Source organism: Sinocyclocheilus grahami, unplaced genomic scaffold, assembly GCF_001515645.1.
Source record: "Sinocyclocheilus grahami isolate Dianchi unplaced genomic scaffold, SAMN03320097.WGS_v1.1 scaffold25.1, whole genome shotgun sequence".
In the NCBI taxonomy this organism is placed as follows: Eukaryota; Metazoa; Chordata; class Actinopteri; order Cypriniformes; family Cyprinidae; genus Sinocyclocheilus; species Sinocyclocheilus grahami.
Window position 1 is genome coordinate 3,157,394 of NW_015505204.1, and position 24,765 is coordinate 3,182,158.

Genomic DNA, 24,765 nt, shown 5'->3' on the forward strand with positions numbered 1-24,765 from the left:
GGAATTAATAATTCACTGAAACCCCAACGCGAGTCTCTGTTCTCTCTGCAATCTCTGATAAAATCAGCCTGGTTTCCTTTATATTAGCGCTGTTTTGGACGGATTGTTTGAATGCATTCGCTTACTGGATCATTGGACTGAAAACGTTCCCGGAGTTTAGCGGCTTAAAATGATCTGATCGCAAGCAGAGAAGCAAAATTGGGTTAAAGGGTTAGAATTTAGCATTTAGTAATTTTGCATTAATTGTGTTAAATTATTTTAACGCATTAAGGATTGTAAAATGAATCGCATGCGTTAATGTGTTAGCGATGACAGCCCTAGTTTTCATGTAAATGTGACTTTGTGTTCTGCACTATACTGTTAAAAAGTTTGGGTCAGTACTTTTTTTTTTTTTTTGAAAGAACGAAATAAATTTATACTTTCTTATTTAGCAAAGATGAATTGATGAATTAGAAGAACCTAATGACACTCTTGACATTTGGCTGCTGAAAATAGCCACAGAAGCTGGCATGACGATAAACACATAAACACAAACCATCACAGTTATAAATAACATTTTAAAATATAAAATGTATATTTCTATACACCCCAAACTGAGTGAACCATCATTTTGACCAAACATCAAAACAGTTTAATGCAGGATCTAAAATATAAAATAATAATAAAAAAAAGTATTTTAAAAATAATAAAAAGGTCTTTTTTTCCATACTTTTCACTAAAGGAATATTTAACATTTTTACAATATTGAATTATTTTCATTTATATGCACATTGCTACATAACATTGCAAAAATGTGGCAAAATATCCACGTTGAGTTTTTAATTAAAACATTTTAATACATTTAAAATGCCATGCAGGAATTCTTTGATGACACAAACAAATTGGTAAACTGAGTTTTGAATCAGTTTATTAAAATGAACAATTTGTAATAAACAACTCTAATGCCATTTTTTTTGATGAAGTACACAGCAGACATACATTCGGCATTAAGATTTTTTTTGTAGTTTTTTAATTTTCTATAAAATTTATAAAACCATTTATGATTATCATCAGAAAAAAAAACATTAATTATAAAAATTAATATATAATATATACAGTACTATATATTCATATTAATTTGTATCAATTTCATAAAAGTTTTGATTTATTAATTTATATTATATTATTAAATTGTAGTATTTTTCCCTATACATTCCCCCAGATAACATATGCCATTTATAAGAACCAAAGCGCTTAAAAGTTTGTGTTGTTGCGTCAAAAAAGGGGGTGGTTCTGGATTTGGTGTGAACGTTATTATAAAACTTGGAGCCCTCATAAAAATCCAGCGATTTACGCATACTCAAACACACGCAGAGATGGACACAAATACTGTTGGTTGCGCTTCTGTGCGCACACTTAATAGGTGAGGGATATACTGGAAGAGGTTGACAGCTTATTTTTCCTGTCTGTTTTTTGCTATCAGGAGCCATAGTGTCTGTCAGTATCAGATGTAATTGCTGTTATTTTCTCCTTCAGTTCTCCTTTTTTCCCCTCTCACCTTTTCAAAGCCTGAAGAGCGATCGAAGAATTTGAGTTGTAGAGGCACATAACATGAAGGCTGTCATTTCATAAGACAGGACTCCATTTAATCTAAAAAATGGCTTCTGCAAAGCCTCCGCTGGTCGTTGTAACACATTTGTGGGGTGCTGGTGCTGAAAAAATGACCCTCAGGACATAATAGTGCTTAATGCAGTACTTCACAAGCGCTGAAAACGAAAACAGTAACCTCTAACCCCTTTTTATGGATAGTCATTTATTACTCTCGTACTAAAGCTTCTATGTAGCATTGAAGAAAAGGTTATATTTTTTTACCATTTATCATTTACCAAGCAACCCAAGTTTCTTAAGTGTTAAATGTCTTTAATGAGGAGAGTTGCTGTGGAAATGCTTTGAGCTTCAGAAGTATTTAGAAAACAACACTTATTAGTTTTCATTTACTAAACCATGCTGGTGTTGTATGGATTTACTTTTGTGTCTTTTTTATTCAATCAAACATACTGTGTTTGAGAGCAAAAAATTATATTGTAATTTAAAAAATAACTTTTTTTTTTAAATAGTTTTTATTTGCATTATTTAATTTTTTTAATTACACTATAATTAGTTTTGTTCTCAAGCACATTATGTTTGATTGAATAAAAAAGACAAAAATAACTCCATAGTATTTTATTCACTAGCCACTAGTAACCAAATAGAAAAGAAACCAAAGTGAAACAAGCTTGTCACGTGTTGTAGGTGGACAAAAACTCAAATTAATATAGACAATCATATATCAAAACATGATATTACAAGCAACTAAAGATTAGCAGCTTATTGTGGAGACCGTGAAGACTGAAACATTGATTTGGCCCATGCCTGTGAAGAAACTTACATCAGCATCCGTCAGCTTGCCAAAAGCATTTTAATAGAAACACTTTCAAGCAGTCAACGTACTGAAGCTGTGAACATCGTAAGGTTTCGAGTGTGCATTAAAGTACTAGGCGAGCAACCATGTGCGAACTCTTGGCATCCGACACTGGAAAATGTCTCTGAGCCGTGTGCCAATGTGCAATGCACAGCTAAAGCAGGCGAGGGAGCTGCATTACAGCCAAAAAGGACACTAAGAAACTCCAAAAGGACACCAAAGAACCAAAAGATATAAGGAGCCCATATAAGCACATATGAAAGAAAAAAAAAATCTGAATTTTATAGTATGTGTACAGTGCAACAGCAAAGAGCTTTTTTACATTTTAGAGAAGACAAGTTGCGAAACTGAACAGGACCACATGGAGATGCCAAAAAATACCTAAACTAACCGCCTGCTGACTGCATCTACTACAGTACACGGATCCATTCCGTATAACTAAACACAGCAACATAAACATGACAAATCGAAACATTCGTGAATGTGTGTGGAAACAACGTGAATGTACGGAAGTGCCTGTGCATAAATACAATGTGCGGTCAGTGCGTCAAGAGCACTCATACATGCAGAGAAACCGTAGTTTGCGTCTGATCTGGCCATACAGCAGTGGGATGTGTTGGCAATCCGTTCAGTCTGTATTTCACACAGTGCGACGTGTGAGTCAGGGCTCGCGCTCTTCAGAGACGATCACAGAATATGACAGAGCTCGTATTTAAAAGCCAAACACACTGGAATTAATAATTCACTGAAAACCCAACGCGAGGCTCTGTTCTCTCTGCAATCTCTGATAAAATCAGCCTGGTTTCCTTTATATTAGCGCTGTTTTGGACGGATTGTTTGAATGCATTCGCTTACTGGATCATTGGACTGAAAACGTTCCCGGAGTTTAGCGGCTTAAAATGATCTGATCGCAAGCAGAGAAGCAAAATTGGGTTAAAGGGTTAGAATTTAGCATTTAGTAATTTTGCATTAATTGTGTTAAATTATTTTAACGCATTAAGGATTGTAAAATGAATCGCATGCGTTAATGTGTTAGCGATGACAGCCCTAGTTTTCATGTAAATGTGACTTTGTGTTCTGCACTATACTGTTAAAAAGTTTGGGTCAGTACTTTTTTTTTTTTTTTGAAAGAACGAAATAAATTTATACTTTCTTATTTAGCAAAGATGAATTAGATTTCTGAAAGAACCTAATGACACTCTTGACATTTGGCTGCTGAAAATAGCCACAGAAGCTGGCATGACGATAAACACAAACAAACAAGCCATCACAGTTATAAATAACATTTTAAAATATAAAATGTATATTTCTATACACCCCAAACTGAGTGAACCATCATTTTGACCAAACATCAAAACAGTTTAATGCAGGATCTAAAATATAAAATAATAATAAAAAAAAGTATTTTAAAAATAATAAAAAGGTCTTTTTTTCCATACTTTTCACTAAAGGAATATTTAACATTTTTACAATATTGAATTATTTTCATTTATATGCACATTGCTACATAACATTGCAAAAATGTGGCAAAATATCCACGTTGAGTTTTTAATTAAAACATTTTAATACATTTAAAATGCCATGCAGGAATTCTTTGATGACACAAACAAATTGGTAAACTGAGTTTTGAATCAGTTTATTAAAATGAACAATTTGTAATAAACAACTCTAATGCCATTTTTTTTGATGAAGTACACAGCAGACATACATTCGGCATTAAGATTTTTTTTGTAGTTTTTTAATTTTCTATAAAATTTATAAAACCATTTATGATTATCATCAGAAAAAAAAACATTAATTATAAAAATTAATATATAATATATACAGTACTATATATTCATATTAATTTGTATCAATTTCATAAAAGTTTTGATTTATTAATTTATATTATATTATTAAATTGTAGTATTTTTCCCTATACATTCCCCCAGATAACATATGCCATTTATAAGAACCAAAGCGCTTAAAAGTTTGTGTTGTTGCGTCAAAAAAGGGGGTGGTTCTGGATTTGGTGTGAACGTTATTATAAAACTTGGAGCCCTCATAAAAATCCAGCGATTTACGCATACTCAAACACACGCAGAGATGGACACAAATACTGTTGGTTGCGCTTCTGTGCGCACACTTAATAGGTGAGGGATATACTGGAAGAGGTTGACAGCTTATTTTTCCTGTCTGTTTTTTGCTATCAGGAGCCATAGTGTCTGTCAGTATCAGATGTAATTGCTGTTATTTTCTCCTTCAGTTCTCCTTTTTTCCCCTCTCACCTTTTCAAAGCCTGAAGAGCGATCGAAGAATTTGAGTTGTAGAGGCACATAACATGAAGGCTGTCATTTCATAAGACAGGACTCCATTTAATCTAAAAAATGGCTTCTGCAAAGCCTCCGCTGGTCGTTGTAACACATTTGTGGGGTGCTGGTGCTGAAAAAATGACCCTCAGGACATAATAGTGCTTAATGCAGTACTTCACAAGCGCTGAAAACGAAAACAGTAACCTCTAACCCCTTTTTATGGATAGTCATTTATTACTCTCGTACTAAAGCTTCTATGTAGCATTGAAGAAAAGGTTATATTTTTTTACCATTTATCATTTACCAAGCAACCCAAGTTTCTTAAGTGTTAAATGTCTTTAATGAGGAGAGTTGCTGTGGAAATGCTTTGAGCTTCAGAAGTATTTAGAAAACAACACTTATTAGTTTTCATTTACTAAACCATGCTGGTGTTGTATGGATTTACTTTTGTGTCTTTTTTATTCAATCAAACATACTGTGTTTGAGAGCAAAAAATTATATTGTAATTTAAAAAATAACTTTTTTTTTTAAATAGTTTTTATTTGCATTATTTAATTTTTTTAATTACACTATAATTAGTTTTGTTCTCAAGCACATTATGTTTGATTGAATAAAAAAGACAAAAATAACTCCATAGTATTTTATTCACTAGCCACTAGTAACCAAATAGAAAAGAAACCAAAGTGAAACAAGCTTGTCACGTGTTGTAGGTGGACAAAAACTCAAATTAATATAGACAATCATATATCAAAACATGATATTACAAGCAACTAAAGATTAGCAGCTTATTGTGGAGACCGTGAAGACTGAAACATTGATTTGGCCCATGCCTGTGAAGAAACTTACATCAGCATCCGTCAGCTTGCCAAAAGCATTTTAATAGAAACACTTTCAAGCAGTCAACGTACTGAAGCTGTGAACATCGTAAGGTTTCGAGTGTGCATTAAAGTACTAGGCGAGCAACCATGTGCGAACTCTTGGCATCCGACACTGGAAAATGTCTCTGAGCCGTGTGCCAATGTGCAATGCACAGCTAAAGCAGGCGAGGGAGCTGCATTACAGCCAATTTGAAATGTCATTTAATTTATGTTTATGAGGAGATTAAAGAACTTCCTTTCTGTTTGCTGCACACAATTTGACGCTTGTGAAGGTTTTCATTCATCCAGATCATCGTAGAACTTAGCCACCGGGATGAGTCATGAAACATTTATTTCTAATTCCTGTTGAGTAAGATCAATGTGCATAAAATTAGCTAAACATTTTCAACCCTTAAAGGTGCAGTAGGAGATCTTGGAAAATGCTAACTTTAGCCTGATAGCACTGATAGCGAACGTCCCACCCTCCCTGCAATCGCCGTCCAAAGCCACGCCCCCTGAACGCATATACGCTCACAGACCTGAATACCAGAAACAACATTACTACAATAGGCTACATCAGTGGTTCCCAATTCCAGTCAGGAGTAAATAGTATTTATTTACAGAGGTATATTATGTCACACTTCACACTTCTCTAGTAAGTTTCGTCTGTGTGTGAAGACGCTGTGCAGCGCAAATCCGTGAATGAATGTTCCGAAGTGAAGTAAACTTCAATGGATTTCCCCTGCTCAGAGAGGAGGGAGCAATGAACACTGTGTAGGGATCATATCGATCGGAACACAGTTCATGCACGTAGCTCACTTCTAATGAGCTGGTTATCTGAATCGGGTGTGTTAACTAAGCGAGACATGCAAAACACTGTGTCAAATACATCATGAGTCATTCACCGGTGAGAAAACTTTAAAAGTACTACAATACCAGGAAGGAAGATCTGGTTGTTGATGTTTGTCTGCCATTCTCGCTCTGTCTGCACAGCGTGCGTAACACGCTGATGATGACGTATCCTGTCTGCGCGAACAAGGTGTGCAGAGGTATGCTAATACATACTTTGACAGGCAGGTAGAAAAGCCAATTAAAATGCTCGGACCGAGCGTTTTGATTGGACGAACATTTCTTGGTCTTACGCCTTCCACAGAATAAATAAATGCAGATAAATACATTTAGACCACTTAACTTAATGATTGCTATCGGGATGTGAAGAGACTTTCAACCAGCATAACAAAAAATGTTTCTGAAGACAATCACCTGTTGCACCTTTACATTTCAGTACTATTCCATTATAATTGGCCGAAATGTGTTTGGACAACTAAAGTTTTACGTTTTTTATTAAATTTTTTAATAAAATACTGTTCACAAATTTGGGGTCGGTAGGATGTTTTTGAAAGAAGTCTTTTATGCTCAACAAGGCTGCATTTATTTAATAAAAAATACAGGAAAAACAGTAATATTGTGAAATATTGTTACAATTTAAAATAACTGTTTTCTATTAGAATGTATTTTAAAATGTCATGTATTCCTGTGATGGTAAAGCTGAATTTTCAGCATCATTACTCTGGTCTTCAGTTTCACATGATCCTTCAGAAATCATTCTAATATGCTGATTTGGTTCTCAAGAAACGTCTCTTATTACTATCATTTTTTTATTTAATTGTTGCGCTATTTAATGTTTTGTGGAAACCATGATACGTTCTTTGGTAAATAGAAAGAGCAACATTTATTTGAAATAGAAATCTTTAGTAACCATATAAACATTTTTATTGACACGTTATCAATTTCATGGGTTATTACCAAATAAAATAATAGTTTATTTCTTTCTTTCTTTCTTTAAAAAAAAAGAATGTTACTGACCCCAGACTTTTGAACAGTATTGTATCTAATTTAATTTCATTACATTAGAAAACAAAATATATGTTTATATATTTATGGATTTTTTTTTAATAACTTACAGTAAATCAGTATTGTTTTGGGGAAATGTTTTATTTAAAATATGTGCTGGAGATCTATTTCTATTTTTTGCTATCTAATGCAATCTTCTTATTTGATATAGGTTTATCAAAGTCTGTCCTGCTCCAATGTTTTTCCTCTTCATGTTTTGTAGCCGCTTCCAGAGGCAGCTTATAACGGAAATCCTGAAAGCGTGGGTTACCAGGTACGTGCACAGAGAGCAGACGGGCTTGGGCAGCCCCGGATGGAGACAGTTTCTGAGCGCTTGTCTCGGGAAGCGACGGTGGAGGGACTTGAGGAGTGGACGGAGTACGAGCTCAGCATTCAGGCCTTCAATGTCATCGGGCCTGGACCCTGGAGCAGTCCTGTGCTGGGCAAAACTAAAGAGTCAGGTGACAATATTTTCCATAAAACATGCTTGCTTTAGAAGTAGCTTCTCCACTTTTGATAAAAAAAAAAAAAAGTAACAATCAAAATAAATGATCAATGAAGTTTGTTTCAAAGTTTAATGTCATGCATGCGAGGAAAAGAAATAAATGTAGTTGCTGTTTTGTATGTAACCAAATGACTTATGTTAATTTAAGCATCGTTGTGTTAATGCATTACGGTCACATTTCTATTTTGATCATTTTTCATTTTATTTGAGTGTTATAAGACAGATAGCTTAAAGTATAGGACAGATATACTTATAAAGATATGTCAGTTCATTTTTAGATTAATGCCATGAGTGGCTGCATTCCTTAGCAATTCTAAACAGACACAGTTTAGCCAGCGCCCCTCTAGCCGATTTTTAGTCGTAGGCAGTAACAATCAAAATAAATGATCAATGAAGTTTGTTTCAAAGTTTAATGTCATGCATGCGAGGAAAAGAAATAAAACGTAGTTGCTGTTTTGTATGTAACCAAATGAATTATGTTAATTTAAGCATCGTTGTGTTAATGCATTACGGTCACATTTCTATTTTGATCATTTTTCATTTTATTTGAGTGTTATAAGACAGATAGCTTAAAGTATAGGACAGATATACTTATAAAGATATGTCAGTTCATTTTTAGATTAATGCCATGAGTTGCTGCATTCCTTAGCAATTCTAAACAGACACAGTTTAGCCAGCGCCCCTCTAGCCGATTTTTAGTCGTAGGCATCATTTACATAGCCGTTGGAGACTCTGATGGAGTCTGTGCCCGAGGCCACATCTAACAGCGGGTGGGTGTTAGCAGCTCCAGCGACTCCCTGCTGAGTTAATGATCCTGCCGACCCCTAGACAACATCTAGAAAGTTTGAAATGATCAGAGGCAGCTGGTGGGGCGGGCACTTGTGGCCTTGGCGGTGACCACTTACAGATTTCAATTTGATTCTCCATGAATTTTCCTGATGATTTTGGTTTTATTTTATAGATCACACTCATAAACTAGAACTGAGCATACACTACTGTTCAGAAGTTAGGGGTCAGTATTTGTTGTTGTTTTTTAAAGAAATTGATACTATTAGGAATTGTTTTGCATTAAACTGATCAAAAGTGACAGTAAAGACTTTTACATTGTTAGAAAAAAAATATATATATATATATAAATATAAATATATATTTTTATATATAAATATAAAAGCCTTACAGATTTCAATTTGATTCTCCATGAATTTTCCTGATGATTTTGGTTTTATTTTATAGATCACACTCATAAACTAGAACTGAGCATACACTACTGTTCAGAAGTTAGGGGTCAGTATTTGTTGTTGTTTTTTAAAGAAATTGATACTATTAGGAATTGTTTTGCATTAAACTGATCAAAAGTGACAGTAAAGACTTTTACATTGTTAGAAAAAAAATATATATATATATATAAATATAAATATATATTTTTATATATAAATATAAAAGCTAGTTGAGCAACAAATATGAGCATATTTGAATGATATCTAAAGGATCATGTGACACTGAAGACTGAAGTAATGATGCTGAAAATTCAGCTTTGCAATCACAGCAATGGATTACATTTAAAAATATATTGAAACAGAAAACTATTTATTTAATTTTTTTACTGTGTTGCTGTTTTTGCTGTATTTTTGATCAAATAAATGCAGTCCCAATGAGCATAAGAGACTTTTTTTTATTTTATTATTATTATTTTTGTTTTTCAAAAAATAACAGTCGGATCCGCCTATTTTCACTTACGAAATATAAACTATCTTCGTCCTTCTCTAACAACAAATACCACTGCTATTCTTGTACATTCCTTGGTTTCGTCATGTTTAGATTACTGTAATTCTTTACTTTTTGTTCTCCCTTTAAAACTCCTACATAAGCTGCAGTTGGTACAGATCTCAGCAGCACGAATTATTTCAAAAACCCCTCTCGTAGAGCATATATCCCCAGTTCTTTGCCATTTGCACTGGCCCCCCGACAAATATCATATCAATTTCCAAATTTTGCTTCTTACTTACAAAGCTCTTAATAATCTTGCTCCTTCTTGTCTTTCTGATCTTCTCCAAATTTAGACTCCTGCACGTACCATGAGAACCTCTTCATCTGTTTTTCTGATTCAACCACGTATTAATTTGAGCAGTATGGGGTCAAGAGCCTTTAGTTATACTGCCCCTTATTTGTGGAATGCTCTTCCCCAGGACATTCGCAATAGCGATAGTTTTCACAATTTTTTCACAATTTTTCTTACTTTTGACTGCATATATGTGGATCAATGTTTATGAATGTTCTAATTTATTTTATTGTATGGATTATGGTTGTATGGTTTTTAGGATTCCTTGTAAGGCGACCTTGAGTGTCATGAAAGGCACCTATAAATAAAATGAATTATTATTATTATTTTAAATATTGTACTAACCTCAAACTTTTGAACAGTAGTGTACCTAGAGAAAATTACATTGACTATAGAAATGTCCACAACTTTTTCATGACATTTGTGGATTTCATATGTTTTCGAAACTTTTCAAAGGTTTCAAACCCGTAAGACCTTTGTTCATCTTCGAAACACAAATGAAGATATTTTTTATGAAATCCAAGAGCTTTCTGACCCTCCATAGACAGCAACGCAACTACCATGTTCAAGTCGTTATTTTTGTTTTCTTTATTCTTGTAGCTTCATTGTAATTCATAAAATTACAGTTGAACCACTGATAATTTCAAAAACCCCTCTCGTAGAGCATATATCCCCAGTTCTTTGCCATTTGCACTGGCCCCCCGACAAATATCATATCAATTTCCAAATTTTATTTCTTACTTACAAAGCTCTTAATAATCTTGCTCCTTCTTGTCTTTCTGATCTTCTCCAAATTTACACTCCTGCACGCACCCTGAGAACCTCTTCATCTGTTTTTCTGATTCAACCACGTATTAATTTGAGCAGTATGGGGTCAAGGGCCTTTAGTTATACTGCCCCTTATTTGTGGAATGCTCTTCCCCAGGACATTCGCAATAGCGATAGTTTTCACAATTTGAAATCTCGTCTTAAAACTCTTACTTTTGACTGCATATATGTGGATCAATGTTTATGAATGTTCTAATTTATTTTATTGTATGGATTATGGTTGTATGGTTTTTAGGATTGCTTGTAAGGCAACCTTGAGTGCCATGAAAGGCGCCTATAAATAAAATGAATTATTATTATTATTTTAAATATTATACTAACCTCAAACTTTTGAACAGTAGTGTACCTAGAGAAAATTACATTGACTATAGAAATGTCCACAACTTTTTCATGACATTTGTGGATTTCATATGTTTTCGAAACTTTTCAAAGGTTTCAAACCCGTAAGACCTTTGTTCATCTTCGAAACAAAATTGAAGATATTTTTGATGAAATCCAAGAGCTTTCTGACCCTCCATAGACAGCAACGCAACTACCATGTTCAAGTCGTTATTTTTGTTTTCTTTATTCTTGTAGCTTCATTGTAATTCATAAAATTACAGTTGAACCACTGATGTCACATGGACTATTTTAACGATGTCCTTACTACCTTTCTGGGCCTTGAACGTAGTAGTTGCATTGCTGTCTATGCAGGACCAGAAAGCTCTCAGATTTCATCAAAAATACCTCACTTTGTGTTCTGAAGATGAACGAAGGTCTTACGGGTCTGGAACAACATGACAGAATTTTCATTTTTGGGTGAACAATCCCTTTAACTTTTTATCAAACTGAAGAACTGACAAACTTGCTCGGATCATTTTCCTTAGGAAATACTAAAACACATTTTTTCTGCTGGACTCCTACACCTAAATAACTAAAAGAATAAGAAAGTGCCTTTGTCGCTTCGTTTAGCAAATGAAAATCTTTATCTCACTGAAGCTGCGCATGAACATATGCCGGCAAGCCCTGAAGGAACAAATACACATCACACACATTCACGGGGTAAAGTTACCCCTTCAAATTGTATCTTAAATCAGTCCATTACAAGTGTTTATGCTCACACCGTTCTCCTGTTCTTAATTCGGCGAGCTTCACATGACAGCGAATCAGAGAGAAATGTCAGAGGCTGTTGTTTAAGCTGTAAGCCCTCTTTTCCATTTTTATTTTCCAATTTTATTTTCTCCTTCCAATAGAAAGGAGTGAGATTTCAGCAAAAATACTGAGTAGATGTGAATCCCTGACCGAAATAAATTGTTCAGAGTCGGCTGGTAAGACATCAGCCTTAGGCTAATGAGCTGTATCACTTGGTGGAATTGTTTGTTCATATTATTATTAATGATAATTGGAGTCTTTTATCTTATTATTGTTCCAATAGGATGAAAAACAGCCTTTAAGTGTTGCAAAATCACTCTAACACATGGCCTTGAGTAGGTTTTTGCTTTAGTATAAAATGGCTATTTATATGGGTGTGTTTTCAGTTCCCTCTGGTGCCCCAGAAAATGTGAGCGCAGAAGCAATGAGATCCACGAGTATATTGGTCACCTGGGGTTCGGTCCATGAACACCAGAAGAATGGACACATCCTTGGTTACAAGGTACGGTTACTATATCAAAGAGAATGCTTTAAGACCCTTAAAATCCCCCACAGCTTTGACTGGAGAGTCCTGCCTGCCAAAACACTGCAGATGGGTGAATTTCTACTGTATATGGAGACGTCTAACTGGAATTATTTTATAGCAGTGCTTGGGAAGATATTTTAATGAATGTTTCAACAAACAAAACTATTTGCTTGCTCAGTGTTTTTTTGTTTATATAGTGAGATAAGTCAGTGGGGTCCAATATTTTTAAAACCTGACAACTTCATCAGAATTTTCATTTTTGGGTGCAGTATTCCTTTTAACATACCTGCAAACCTGTCATTTTTGGTCAGACTGTCAGTGAGTATTTTCACTAATTAACTATTTTCATTGAGACCAATTATATACAACAGACAGCATAATTTATTAGGCTGAAATTGCAGGTTTATCTTTTTTTTCTCAAATCTTTTATACATGTTTAATATGTTACTATAGATATTTGTGTTGTTTCAAAAAATTGGATTTTTTTCCCCCCATCAGTAGAGTTAGATATGTTTAACGTCGGTATGAAATTAAAATAAATACTTATTTTGTAAATGCATGTTATAGACCTATATTTTAGTTATAGACAATACTTTTTGGTCAGACTGTCAGTGAGTATTTTCACTAATTAACTATTTTCATTGAGACCAATTATATACAACAGACAGCATAATTTATTAGGCTGAAATTGCAGGTTTATCTTTTTTTTTCTCAAATCTTTTATACATGTTTAATATGTTACTATAGATATTTGTGTTGTTTCAAAAAATTGGATTTTTTTCCCCCCATCAGTAGAGTTAGATATGTTTAACGTCGGTATGAAATTAAAATAAATACTTATTTTGTAAATGCATGTTATAGACCTATATTTTAGTTATAGACAATATTTTGACCTTGTAATGTTTCATCAAAATGTCAAAACCCAATCTTCTGGCAAAAGAACAGACATCTTTCTGGTGACGTATGCCAGACTTCTCCAGTAATTTAGTCAGCTTAAACCCCGCTCATCCAAAATCGACAGCAAGCTTACATTCAGATTTGCTCTCATCCAATCAACAATCGATGGGTCGTGCCAAGTCCCTGTCCTACATTTCACAAGTGTAAAAAAGAATAAGTAGAAGGAGGAGGAACCTGAGCCATATCCCCATGCAGATATTTGGAGGTGGACTCTTTTGATGTGGGAAAGTACGAAACCATCCAGAACAGCCTAACAACCACATAGCAGAACCATTCTTAAGCACCGTAGCAAAAAAGTGTATGCAGTACACTTCTACACATCTAATGTAATGCTTGTATCATCCACCAAAGGCACTTTATACCACAAAGAGCTCTTGATATGCACATCTACAAAAGTTCTTCCACATGCTTTAATATTCTCCAGTAATTTAGTCAGCTTAAACCCCGCTCATCCAAAATCGACAGCAAGCTTACATTCAGATTTGCTCTCATCCAATCAACAATCGATGGGTGGTGCCAAGTCCCTGTCCTACATTTCACAAGTGTAAAAAAGAATAAGTAGAAGGAGGAGGAACCTGAGCCATATCCCCATGCAGATATTTGGAGGTGGACTCTTTTGATGTGGGAAAGTACGAAACCATCCAGAACAGCCTAACAACCACATAGCAGAACCATTCTTAAGCACCGTAGCAAAAAAGTGTATGCAGTACACTTCTACACATCTAATGTAATGCTTGTATCATCCACCAAAGGCACTTTATACCACAAAGAGCTCTTGATATGCACATCTACAAAAGTTCTTCCACATGCTTTAATGCACATACATTCAGCCGAACATAGTTCGTACTGAGTTCATTTTGAGCACATCTATAAACTGTATGAAGATATTGAAACCCATGTGCACTGTTGCTTGTATAAGGCTTTCTTCATTTTCTGCTTAGGATGTGTAGAGTGACATGATGCAAGATCATGAAACTGCTGAAACAGTTTTTCCTTTTACACACTGTCGGAAGAAGCCAATTGATAAAATGCTTAGACTGTAAAAAGTGGGGGGGAAATGAAATAACACAATTAATTATTGATCTCTTCTAAAGTCAGGACCTAAGTTGAGGCAAAACTTGAACTTGATTTTTTGTGTAGTTTTTATCTGAAGAAACAGGGATGTTTGCATGTGCAAAAGATGCTCAAGTGTTGTGAGCTGTTGCTGTGTGGTTGCGTACTTCCCCAAAATCAAAAGAGCTCATCTCGACGTCTTTATTGCCACATACACACTGTAAAGTTTCAGGAGTGACAATCACATTTAAATATGGGAGCAAATCCCCTAAATTATCTCACACTTAAAATTGTGATGATTGACACAATGGTTACTGTAAGAAAGTGTATGACTTGTTATGACGTTTGGTATCCTCTATTTTTAACCAAAGTAATATTACCAAAGACTCTCTGTGTTTGATGATTTTAACTAAACCACCGTTGACAGAGCCGCTGTGTTTTATGTATTTTTGGAAGGTCCACTTATTATAAGAGACACTTATTAAGCATCTTTAGGCTTGGCTCATAAACTGATCCAGTTAATAGAGTTAATAAAGGAGGCAGGTGCAAGTTGTGATATATTGGTATGTGGTTTATTTCCCAGATAATAACTTTGGATTTAAGTTTATTACAGACTTGCTTTTATTTGCTCTTTTTTTAATAGCAAGATCTGGCAGCACTACTGAGTTCAAATGTACCACATTCCCGGTGATTTCTTTCACTGTGCATGCAGGAAAGAGATACAACTCTGATATGTGTTTAAATAAGTCATTAACAGCTAGTTGTTCAGTTTGGAACACGTTGCATAAAAGTTTTGTAAATGCGGTTGTCACTGTCTACATTTTTCAGCAATTCATTTCATTGTAGAAAACAGTTGTCACTCCTGTAAACAAGCACTAAAAGTCGAATTGAATACTGAATTTAACTGAATTATGTGGCCATAATATTCTGATCTGTTTTAGCATCTGATTTGCTTAAATCCCTAACCTTAAGTATGAATAGTGTGTATAGAATATTAGCAATTAGCAAGCATTACTACACACTGTACGGTTGTTGTTGAATTTAGGACATTCCAACACTCAATATCACATCAAAACTGTTTCTACGTGACCTATATTTCCTTGTTTCCTTTTATCTCTAGGTCTTGTACAAAGAAAAAGATTCAGAGCGGGCTCCCCAGGTCCAGCTGGTGAACGGGAACCAGACTCACTTGCTGCTTTTAAAAAACCTTAGCAAGTTCATCTTGTATGAGGTTCAGGTGCTCGCGTTTACACGTGTCGGAGATGGACCACCCAGCCTGCCCCCCACAGCTGAGAGAACCAAGGATGATGGTAAGCAACCAATAAAATCAATGCATCGCCACTGAACAGAACGCATCATCTAATTCTTCACACGTTCCCACTGGTTATGACAAATCACACATGCATAATAAAAGCAAAAATAAATGTTCACACACACATTGGGTCAAAATTAGACTTTGAGTGAAAGCTACCCATTTAGCAGATGTTCCTTTACACACTCACACACCGGTAAACACGCACACACACACATTCATAATGGTAGCTCATAGTTATGCCTTACTTCATGCTCTGGTGGTTTCCAGCTGTGCCCGACATTCAGACTGGCATTACCTCCCACGTGGCTCCAGACACAGACAAACACACACCTGCCTGGCCTCATGGTGCCCCCACTGCTTGAAACCCCATCCTGCATTACTGCATTTGCTTGAGTCACCTGTCTGAACCACCTCTCACTCGCTCGATTTTCTTATCCCAGCTCACTTAAAATTCACTTATGAGATCTCAATCTGTTCTCAGACAGAAATGACATTAAAGGGTAACTTGCGAAATCCTTACACATTTCAGATATTTTTTTTTCCTGAGAACAAGTCTCCAGTATCTCATGTGTGTCTCCTGTTTGTCAGCCTTAACCTAAATTATTCAAAATTACTATTCAATTACTAAAATGATTTTAATTATTGTATTTATAATTAAATTATTGTATATTTTATACGACTATTTTATTATTTTTTATAATTATATTCTCAGTTCTGTAATGAGCAATAATAAAAAGAATACTTTTAATACAATAATCACCCATTTTTAATTACAAAAATAATAAGCATAACTTAAATTATTCAACATGCAATTACTATATTTATTATAATATATACAATTACTTTATTTATAATTATATTCTCAGTGCTGTGATAGGCCATAATAAAAATGTTGTTGTAATACAATAAATCAATCACACATTTTTATATTAAAAAAATGTAATTAAGCATATCTTAAATTATTCAATAATAAAAAAAATAATTATTGTATTTATAATTATATAAACAAATTATGTTTTGTAATTATTTATAATTTATTTTATTTTATTTTCATTTTTTGTAATTATTAAAAGTTCAGTGAATGTTCGTACTATGGATTAAATATTATTTTGTATATTTACTACACTAAGTATTTCTATATTTAAAAAATATATATATTATTAAATTTAAATGCCATTATTTTTCACATTGCAGTAATGAGAATGAGATGTTTTTCAGATTATGGTAATGAGAATTTGGAGGGGAAAAGTGCTTAGTTATCATGAAGCTATATGTCATAATGAAAAAAATAGACTTCTTTTAAATCTGAAGTGAAATATGACACAGGCATTATCTGACAGTTTTCATGAGACTCAACCAAGTGGGAACCTCATTAAGTCTCCTGAGCTATGAAAGAGCAACCTCTGAGCAATAAAATTTCCTTCGGCAAGTTTCTCTCAGAAATATGTACTCGCATGTATGCAATATATTTCCTCGGCAAGGGAAGTAAGCTGCCATCGTTCCCTCTGAAATGAGCGAGTGTGTTCATATGTGGACTGTGGAGTCTTGCCAGCAGAATGACAAATGCCCTCTTTCTGTCATTTTTCTTAATCGGCTCAATGGAGCAACATTCATTTGGAAATGTACAGGGATACCAGGGATACCAGATACTGGAATGTCTATGTGATTCTTCTCTACACACACTGACTCACACTTACACACACACACACACACACACATATCAGAACTAGTGGATTACCAGCGCTGTTGGCCTAGTGTCCACTGGCAGAGTTAAATGTGTTTGATGAGGGATTATAAAACACTAATATTTAAATTTATGGATTTAAGGAATTAAGGAATTAGAAGTTTACAAGGAGACTTTGTGTGTGTGTGTGAGAAGAGATTAAAATGTCATATTTATCGTGGCCGAGATAAAAGCTTGGCCCCACAAACAGATGTTTTGAAGTGTTTGAAATATGTGCTACATTACAAGAAATCAGAATGTATGCTACAGTAATCCGTTTTAAATGCATGTATCCTCTCTCCCTCTTTCCCTCCCTCTCTTCTCTCCAGTTCCTGGTCCACCTGTAAGGTTGGTGTTTCCAGAGGTGCGTCTCACGTCTGTCAGGGTTGTCTGGCAACCTCCCTCGGAGCCAAACGGCATCATTATGGGTAAGAGAACATAAACGCTACACAACCACACACACACACATTTACCTAGCCATATAAATGAAAACATATCACAGACTTCTGTTGTTTTTAAATAAAGCTAATTGTAATAATTAACCCTAAAAGGAAACCTTTCTGCATAGAAAATTTAATAACTAATGGATTTAATATAATATGTTAATGATAAAAATGCAAATGTAAAATGATTTAAAGGTGCACTAAGTGATTTTTGCCAAACGATGTTGATATTTGAAAGCACCAAAACAAACAGGCCCATACCCCAACACCTCGCCCCTATTTTGAAATCTCAGCCCCACTTGTACGTACACAACTATGGCAACGATGGTTGCGGAAACAAGTGAAGATGACACACAAGCATATTCAAACAAAAGCCAACACGGATAAGTTGTGTGAAACTAATTAAAATCAACGTTACTCACTTATCAAGAAGAAACAACGCAACCTCGGCATCCGATTCAAGGCCTTCCCACTAATTTTTTTTATGATTATTTTACTTTCTTTTAAATAATCAAATCAAATAAAAACAAAGTAAAGCACTTTGAATTACCATTGTGTATGAAATATGCTATATAAATAAACTTGCCTTGCCTTGCCTTGCCTCCTTGAGTTCTCTCCACCGCTGGAAAGCTGCTCCGATATTTACGCGGGTCCTACCTCTTGCCTGATCGTAACCCTTCTTTGTAATGTTTTGTTTCTCTGATATTTTCCTCTTTTTTATCTGCCATCTCTCTGTCTATAGTCGATCTGCTAATATCCCTCCTGTGCACTCAAATTTAGCGCTCTCTTCTCTCTATCACTGCATGACACGCCTCCTTATTGCTGATTGGCTACAAGTGTGTTTTGGTCCAAAAGCGTTTTTCAAAAATCACATAGTGCACCTTTAAGCATTTTAATCTGTAATTTATTTTACTTAGTAATAATTTTGTCTACTGTTTTTTTACTTCTTCCATATATACACTACTGTTCAAATGTTTGGGATCGGCATTTTATTTTAGTTTATTTGTTCAACATATTTAATCAAAAATACAGTAAACCATAATATTGTAAAATATTTTACAATTTAATATATCTTATTTAATTTAAAATGTAATTTATATATTTTAAATAATTTAAGTATTTTAAAATGCAATTTATCCCTGTGAGCCCTCAGAAATCATTGATTTGATTGATTTGGTGCTCAAGAAACATTTGTATTATCAATGTTGAAAACAGTTGGATTTAATTGACATATCAGTAAAGAAATAAACATAAATAGAAACATTCCAGAGGGACATTTTGGGAGATTTAGCTTCTTTCTAGCATGACAATTCTCTGGTAATGGATATGACAATGTTAATGTATTTGGTCTTGGCGGAATAGATCTGCTACGCTGCTGCTGCTGCTGCTGAATTGCTGCTGCTGTTGGTTATTGCTGTAGTTGTAGATTATTGCTGCTGCTGCAAGCAAGTACAGGAACTTGCTACTGTCAATGCATATGGTGATACGGTGCTGTAAGTATTTAAGACATACTGCTGCTGCACAAATCTGAAAATGTAGCTTTGCATCACAGGAATAAATTACAATTTAAACTCTATTAAAATAGAAATCTTATATTAAATAAGATTATAATAAATATTACAGTTTTTACTGTATTTTTCATCAAATAAATGGAGCCTTGGTGACTTCTTCTCAGAAACATTAAAAAAAATCATCCCAACCCTAAACTTTTGAAACATAGTGTATATTTATTTCATTTACACACACACACACAAAATTCATTGTGTATTAATGACAAACAAACAACATCTTAATATCAAATGTATACTTTTATTTGTTACCATATTAATGTACCATTATATTTAAATGGTACCTTAATTTACCGCATAGAATATGACTGGTACCACCATGAAAGTGTCCCAAAAACATGGTATTTATGGTAGCACCATGCTTCTTTTTGTAATGGTCTCTCCTGCTCTCCTTCTCTTATAGCGTTGAGTGTCTGCTGTAATGTGTCCTGTGGTTAGGGATCAGTGATTGCTGTGGTAACAGGGCGCACAAATAAAATGTGCCTGACCGAAGGGGCGACCATCTGACCAATTACACGGCTTACTGCTCTCTCCACGGCAACCCAGACATTAAAAAAATGAGTACCGAACCACCAGGCATGGGTCACAGCTCTACCATGATAGATGAGGGAAAATACAAAGCCTGAACAGTTGATTGTTGGCCAATTTTTGTCCTTTTGCCTCCTTCTCTCCATTTCCAGGGCAAAAGCTACTCTGAAACAGCAAAGAAAAGGAGGAAAAAAGTGTTCAAGTTGATTTCTGCCTCTAGCGTAACACAAAAAAAGAAGAAAAAAAAATGAAAAAGAAAAACCATCAAAAGAGAGAGCTCAGGAAAAGCAGAGGATTTTGCATAGGCCCCTCTGGGCTTTTTGGGTTGGGTTAGCGATGGGCTCTTAATAAAAAACAATGTACTCCAGCAGTTCTGATGTAATTATGGCATTGTTACTGCAGGTTATCAAATTTCTTACCGTTTGGATATCAACGACCCCAACAAGTTTACCACGGTTGAGGTGGGATCCAACGCGCGTCAATTCACAGTGACAGGACTGATTCCAGAATCGGCGTATGTTTTCCAAATCACAGCGCGCACTCAAAAGGGCTGGGGACCCCCGGAGGAGGCCATAGTCATAACGACAGAAAAAAGAGGTATGTTTGAAGGCTTAATGTTCAATTGTGTTGTTATCAAATTGTTCACTACTTAGGCTACTGTAGACTTATTTACATTAACAGTGACAAATTGGATGTGACTAAGGCTAAAAACTCACTGAAACGCTCGTGTTTCGTGGAGTCAGTTTGTCTGAGTCGAATGTCAGCTGATAAAGCATACTGTCAAAACAGCATGTGGCCCTTCGGAGCTGACTGCATTTAAACTTGAGCTCAAAATCAGCCGCGAGCCAGGTCTGTGACACATGCACATGCCTAGCAGTGACTCATTACACATGTCTCACAGAGCGGCCACAGCACCCTCGACGGCTCACCGTGCCTCAGAAAGGGGTGGAGTCTCATAAGCTGCGACTTCATTGGACAGCGGGGGGAGACGGCTCTTCCCCAGTGCGCTACTTCACCCTGCAGGCATTAGAGCTGCCAGACGGCGAGTGGAAGACCCACACATCCTCCATCCGTCATAATAACACCTCCTGGGAGGTGGATAGGTAACACACGCGCACATATCTCTCTCTGATTAGTCATAACTGCCTGTGAGGCCAACGGCTGGTACAAGAACAGTCACTATTTATAGCATAATATACTTTAGCTCTGACAGACAGAAGACATTAAAATACACAGAATGGAGGTACGCTTGAGCTCGTTGTAAGTTTGGGATATGCAGACGTGGAAATAATTGAAGCTATAATTCAATAAGCAAATATTTTATATTGCACAACAAGGAGGTAACAAAATCATTTTTTTGGACATGATTGAAAGGGTAATGCCATGTTTTTGGACCATATTAGCACCATGCTTTTTGTTTTTGAACATAGGTAATGGCATGTTTTGTTTTTTGTTTACATACAGACAGTATGTGTTGTTTTTTTAGGACATGTACCATGGTAGTACCTTGTTTTTTTGGCAGTTTTTCTAGACTGTTTTGTTTTGTTTGTTTTTGGTTTTGGTTTTACGTACACCATAGCAGTAGCATGGCAATGTTTTTTTTATCACATTAATACTATAGGTTTTGGGGGGACATGTGCATATAGCAATTATAGGGGGGGGCATGTGCATTTTTAATGGACATGTGCACTTTTTTTTTTTGCGGCATGGTACCATTGCAATAAACATTTTTTTTTTTAGAAACGTACCATCAAAATGTTATAAAATTTTTTGGGATATGCACAATGCTATTCTCTGAGCTATGTAAATAACAATTATAATAACGATTTAGTCCCATGGTATTGATTCCATCACTTTATCCCACAGTACGACTACTGGGTGAAAGAGTCAGGGTGAGAATGAAAAGGGTTAAAATTGAAACAACCTTTTGGACTGAATCAAACAAAGCTCTTCAAACTAAAAGAGTGAAATTACACAAAACATGTAGGGCATTTTATATTATTGACATGCAGTGACACTGATGAGACATCATTAAGAATAAAAAAGAGAATGAAATCGTCAGACAGAGCAAGAGTGAGAGAGAGAGGGAGAGGGAGAGAGAGTGCAATCATAATCAGACTGACCATCGGGTGGCCTGATGTCTAATCACACATCCATTCAGCTCCACCCGCTCACTAACATGTTTTCTGCTCTCCATCCTCCAGAACTGCAGCACTAGCTCATATTCTTTCACCCTGCCTGTTCGTTCTTCTTATCATCACCTGTGTGATTCATGCTGTCATCTTCGTTCACGTCTCTAAATGTCCACTTGCATTAAGGGGAAGAATATATCGAGCTAAAGGACTTGCCTCCCCGTAACACCATCTATCTCAACCTGTTTTGTAATGGAACCATGGGAGCATTTCTGCATTCAGTACCACTCGATTACCCACAACCCACATTCCTGTCCTTTTAATTACCCACATATGCCTTTCACTGACATTCAGTGACTCATCGTAAGCCATCTTCTGACTGCAAAGGAGACACAGAAGATGAGTCTGAAGCACCATGGATAACACGCAAAAATGCATTTGCACAGACTATTTAATGTGGCACAGAGCCAGAATAAATGTAAATGTATTTACCGTGTACCGGAATCACAAAAAAACAATCACTATGCTTGGAGTACAACTGTACTACCCTCACTAGTTCTGCAATATATACAGTAGTTTGCACTGCTACTATACACTGTATGCTGATTTGAGAATGCAGACAATGGCTGAATTGAATTTTGAAATTTGAATATGAATTTCAATTTGTATTTAATGTAATTGAATGTATGTACATTACCGTTATATTGTACATTACAAACGTTTGGAGCCTGTAGGATATTTGAAAGAAGCCTTTCACACACACTCAGGCTGCATTTGTTTAATCAAAAGTACAGTAAATAGAAACAGAAACTCTGAAATATTATACAAAAGTTTTAATATTTTACATTCTAATTTTAAATGTTAAAATATTCTTGGCATGGCAAAGCTGAATTTTACAGTCTTCAGTGTCACATGATCTTTCAGAAATCAATTTATTATGCTAATAATATTTTTTGGAATCCTTTTTTCAGGATTTTTGGATGAATTGAAATATTAAAAGAACAGCATTTATTTAAAATATACATTTTACTGAATCTCACTGATCCCAAACCTTTTGAATGATATATTTCATCATATTTAATAAGTCAGCTTTTATTTTATGGACCACAGTGAAGGACCACTTCATTTCCTGCTTCATTTCATTTCATTTCATTTCAGAGAGTCGATTATTACATTCTGAATTTTTCCATACTTTGTACAGCAATGGGCCTACTGATACTTGCCTATTCAACCATTTATTTCCTGTATAGTTTGTGTATATGCTGCTACAGTGCTTTGCTTCAGTTGGTCTCGATTTCTTTCTTTCTCTGTCACACACGCATTTTTCATAATTGCATGAACCGAGTGTTTTAAACCAAGAGGATGTTTGTGTTCAAACCATCTTGATTCTCAGAGGAGTAAATGCCTCCAGCTATTAAAACAGAAATGCCACTAACAGTCCTCATCTTCAACGCCCTAATTATGAACACACACACACACGTAAACACTCACAACGATACAAGCACCCTCAGAGTGCTGATTCTCAAATCCCTAATTGCTCACTTCACACACATGCGCACACACACAGACTCAAAGTTTCCCTGATGGCCCACTTTGATATACATTACCCACAACCCTGTGTCTCCTTCCCACATCCCCTCAAAGTTTGAAAAGCAATAACAAATCTGTGCAGTTGCCTAATATTAACTAATTATAAATTAATAATGAGCCATTCTTATAAACATGAAAATCTCAAGAAATATTCAAGTGTTTGGTATCTGTTCAAGCACTTGAGCAAGACATTGTGGGTTGAGCAGACCTGTCTACTCAACAGATTGGGATCTGTTCTTATGACTATATTTATAAATGCATTTGTATGATAGCTTACCTTTTGTAGCAAGAGCTTCTGTCTCTGATTTTCTCAAAAGAAGTCTAAAAATGCATCACTTATGGTTCCTGTTGGTACTTGAGAATGATCTAGTGTGTGAGTTGAAATGCATCTCTTTTCTTGTAGGCTGAAGCCATACGCCTCTTACAAATTTAGAATGATGGCCACAAATGATGTGGGAGACAGTGCCTTCAGCAAAGAAACTGAACCAGTTACCACTCTGCAGGACGGTAATACTAGATTCTGTGTGTTGTGCAAAGTCAATTATAATTTTTTAGAGTGCTGGATCTGAGTATTTGAGAAAGCATCTGAGTAGATAGTAATTTTTTTTTAGTATTTGGAGGAGAAAACATAGATAGAATAGTGGATAGACAAATGGAAGCTTGTCATTCTATCTACATTTTCTCATCAAAAAATTCTCGAAATAATGTTCATAAAATAGATAGACAGACAGACGAACGATAGACAGACAGACAGACGAACGATAGATAGATAGATAGATAGATAGATAGACAGACAGACAGACAGACAGAGAGACAGACGAACGATAGATAGACAGACAGACAGACAGACGAATGATAGATAGATAGACAGACAGACAGACAGACGAACGATAGATAGATAGATAGACAGACAGACAGACAGACAG

General features: G+C 35.3%; 1 protein-coding gene across 1 annotated transcript in view; it reads left to right on the top strand.

The window, feature by feature from the left end:
• Window positions 1–24,765, top strand: part of LOC107565061 (protein sidekick-1-like) — a 214,953-nt gene that overhangs the window by 172,808 nt on the left and 17,380 nt on the right. Inside the window, exons 23-29 of the mRNA XM_016250249.1 lie at window positions 7,705–7,942; window positions 12,391–12,506; window positions 15,661–15,850; window positions 17,908–18,006; window positions 20,520–20,714; window positions 21,019–21,220; window positions 24,243–24,346. Coding sequence (XP_016105735.1) covers window positions 7,705–7,942; window positions 12,391–12,506; window positions 15,661–15,850; window positions 17,908–18,006; window positions 20,520–20,714; window positions 21,019–21,220; window positions 24,243–24,346 — 1,144 coding nt within the window. The remainder of the gene's footprint in view (window positions 1–7,704; window positions 7,943–12,390; window positions 12,507–15,660; window positions 15,851–17,907; window positions 18,007–20,519; window positions 20,715–21,018; window positions 21,221–24,242; window positions 24,347–24,765) is intronic.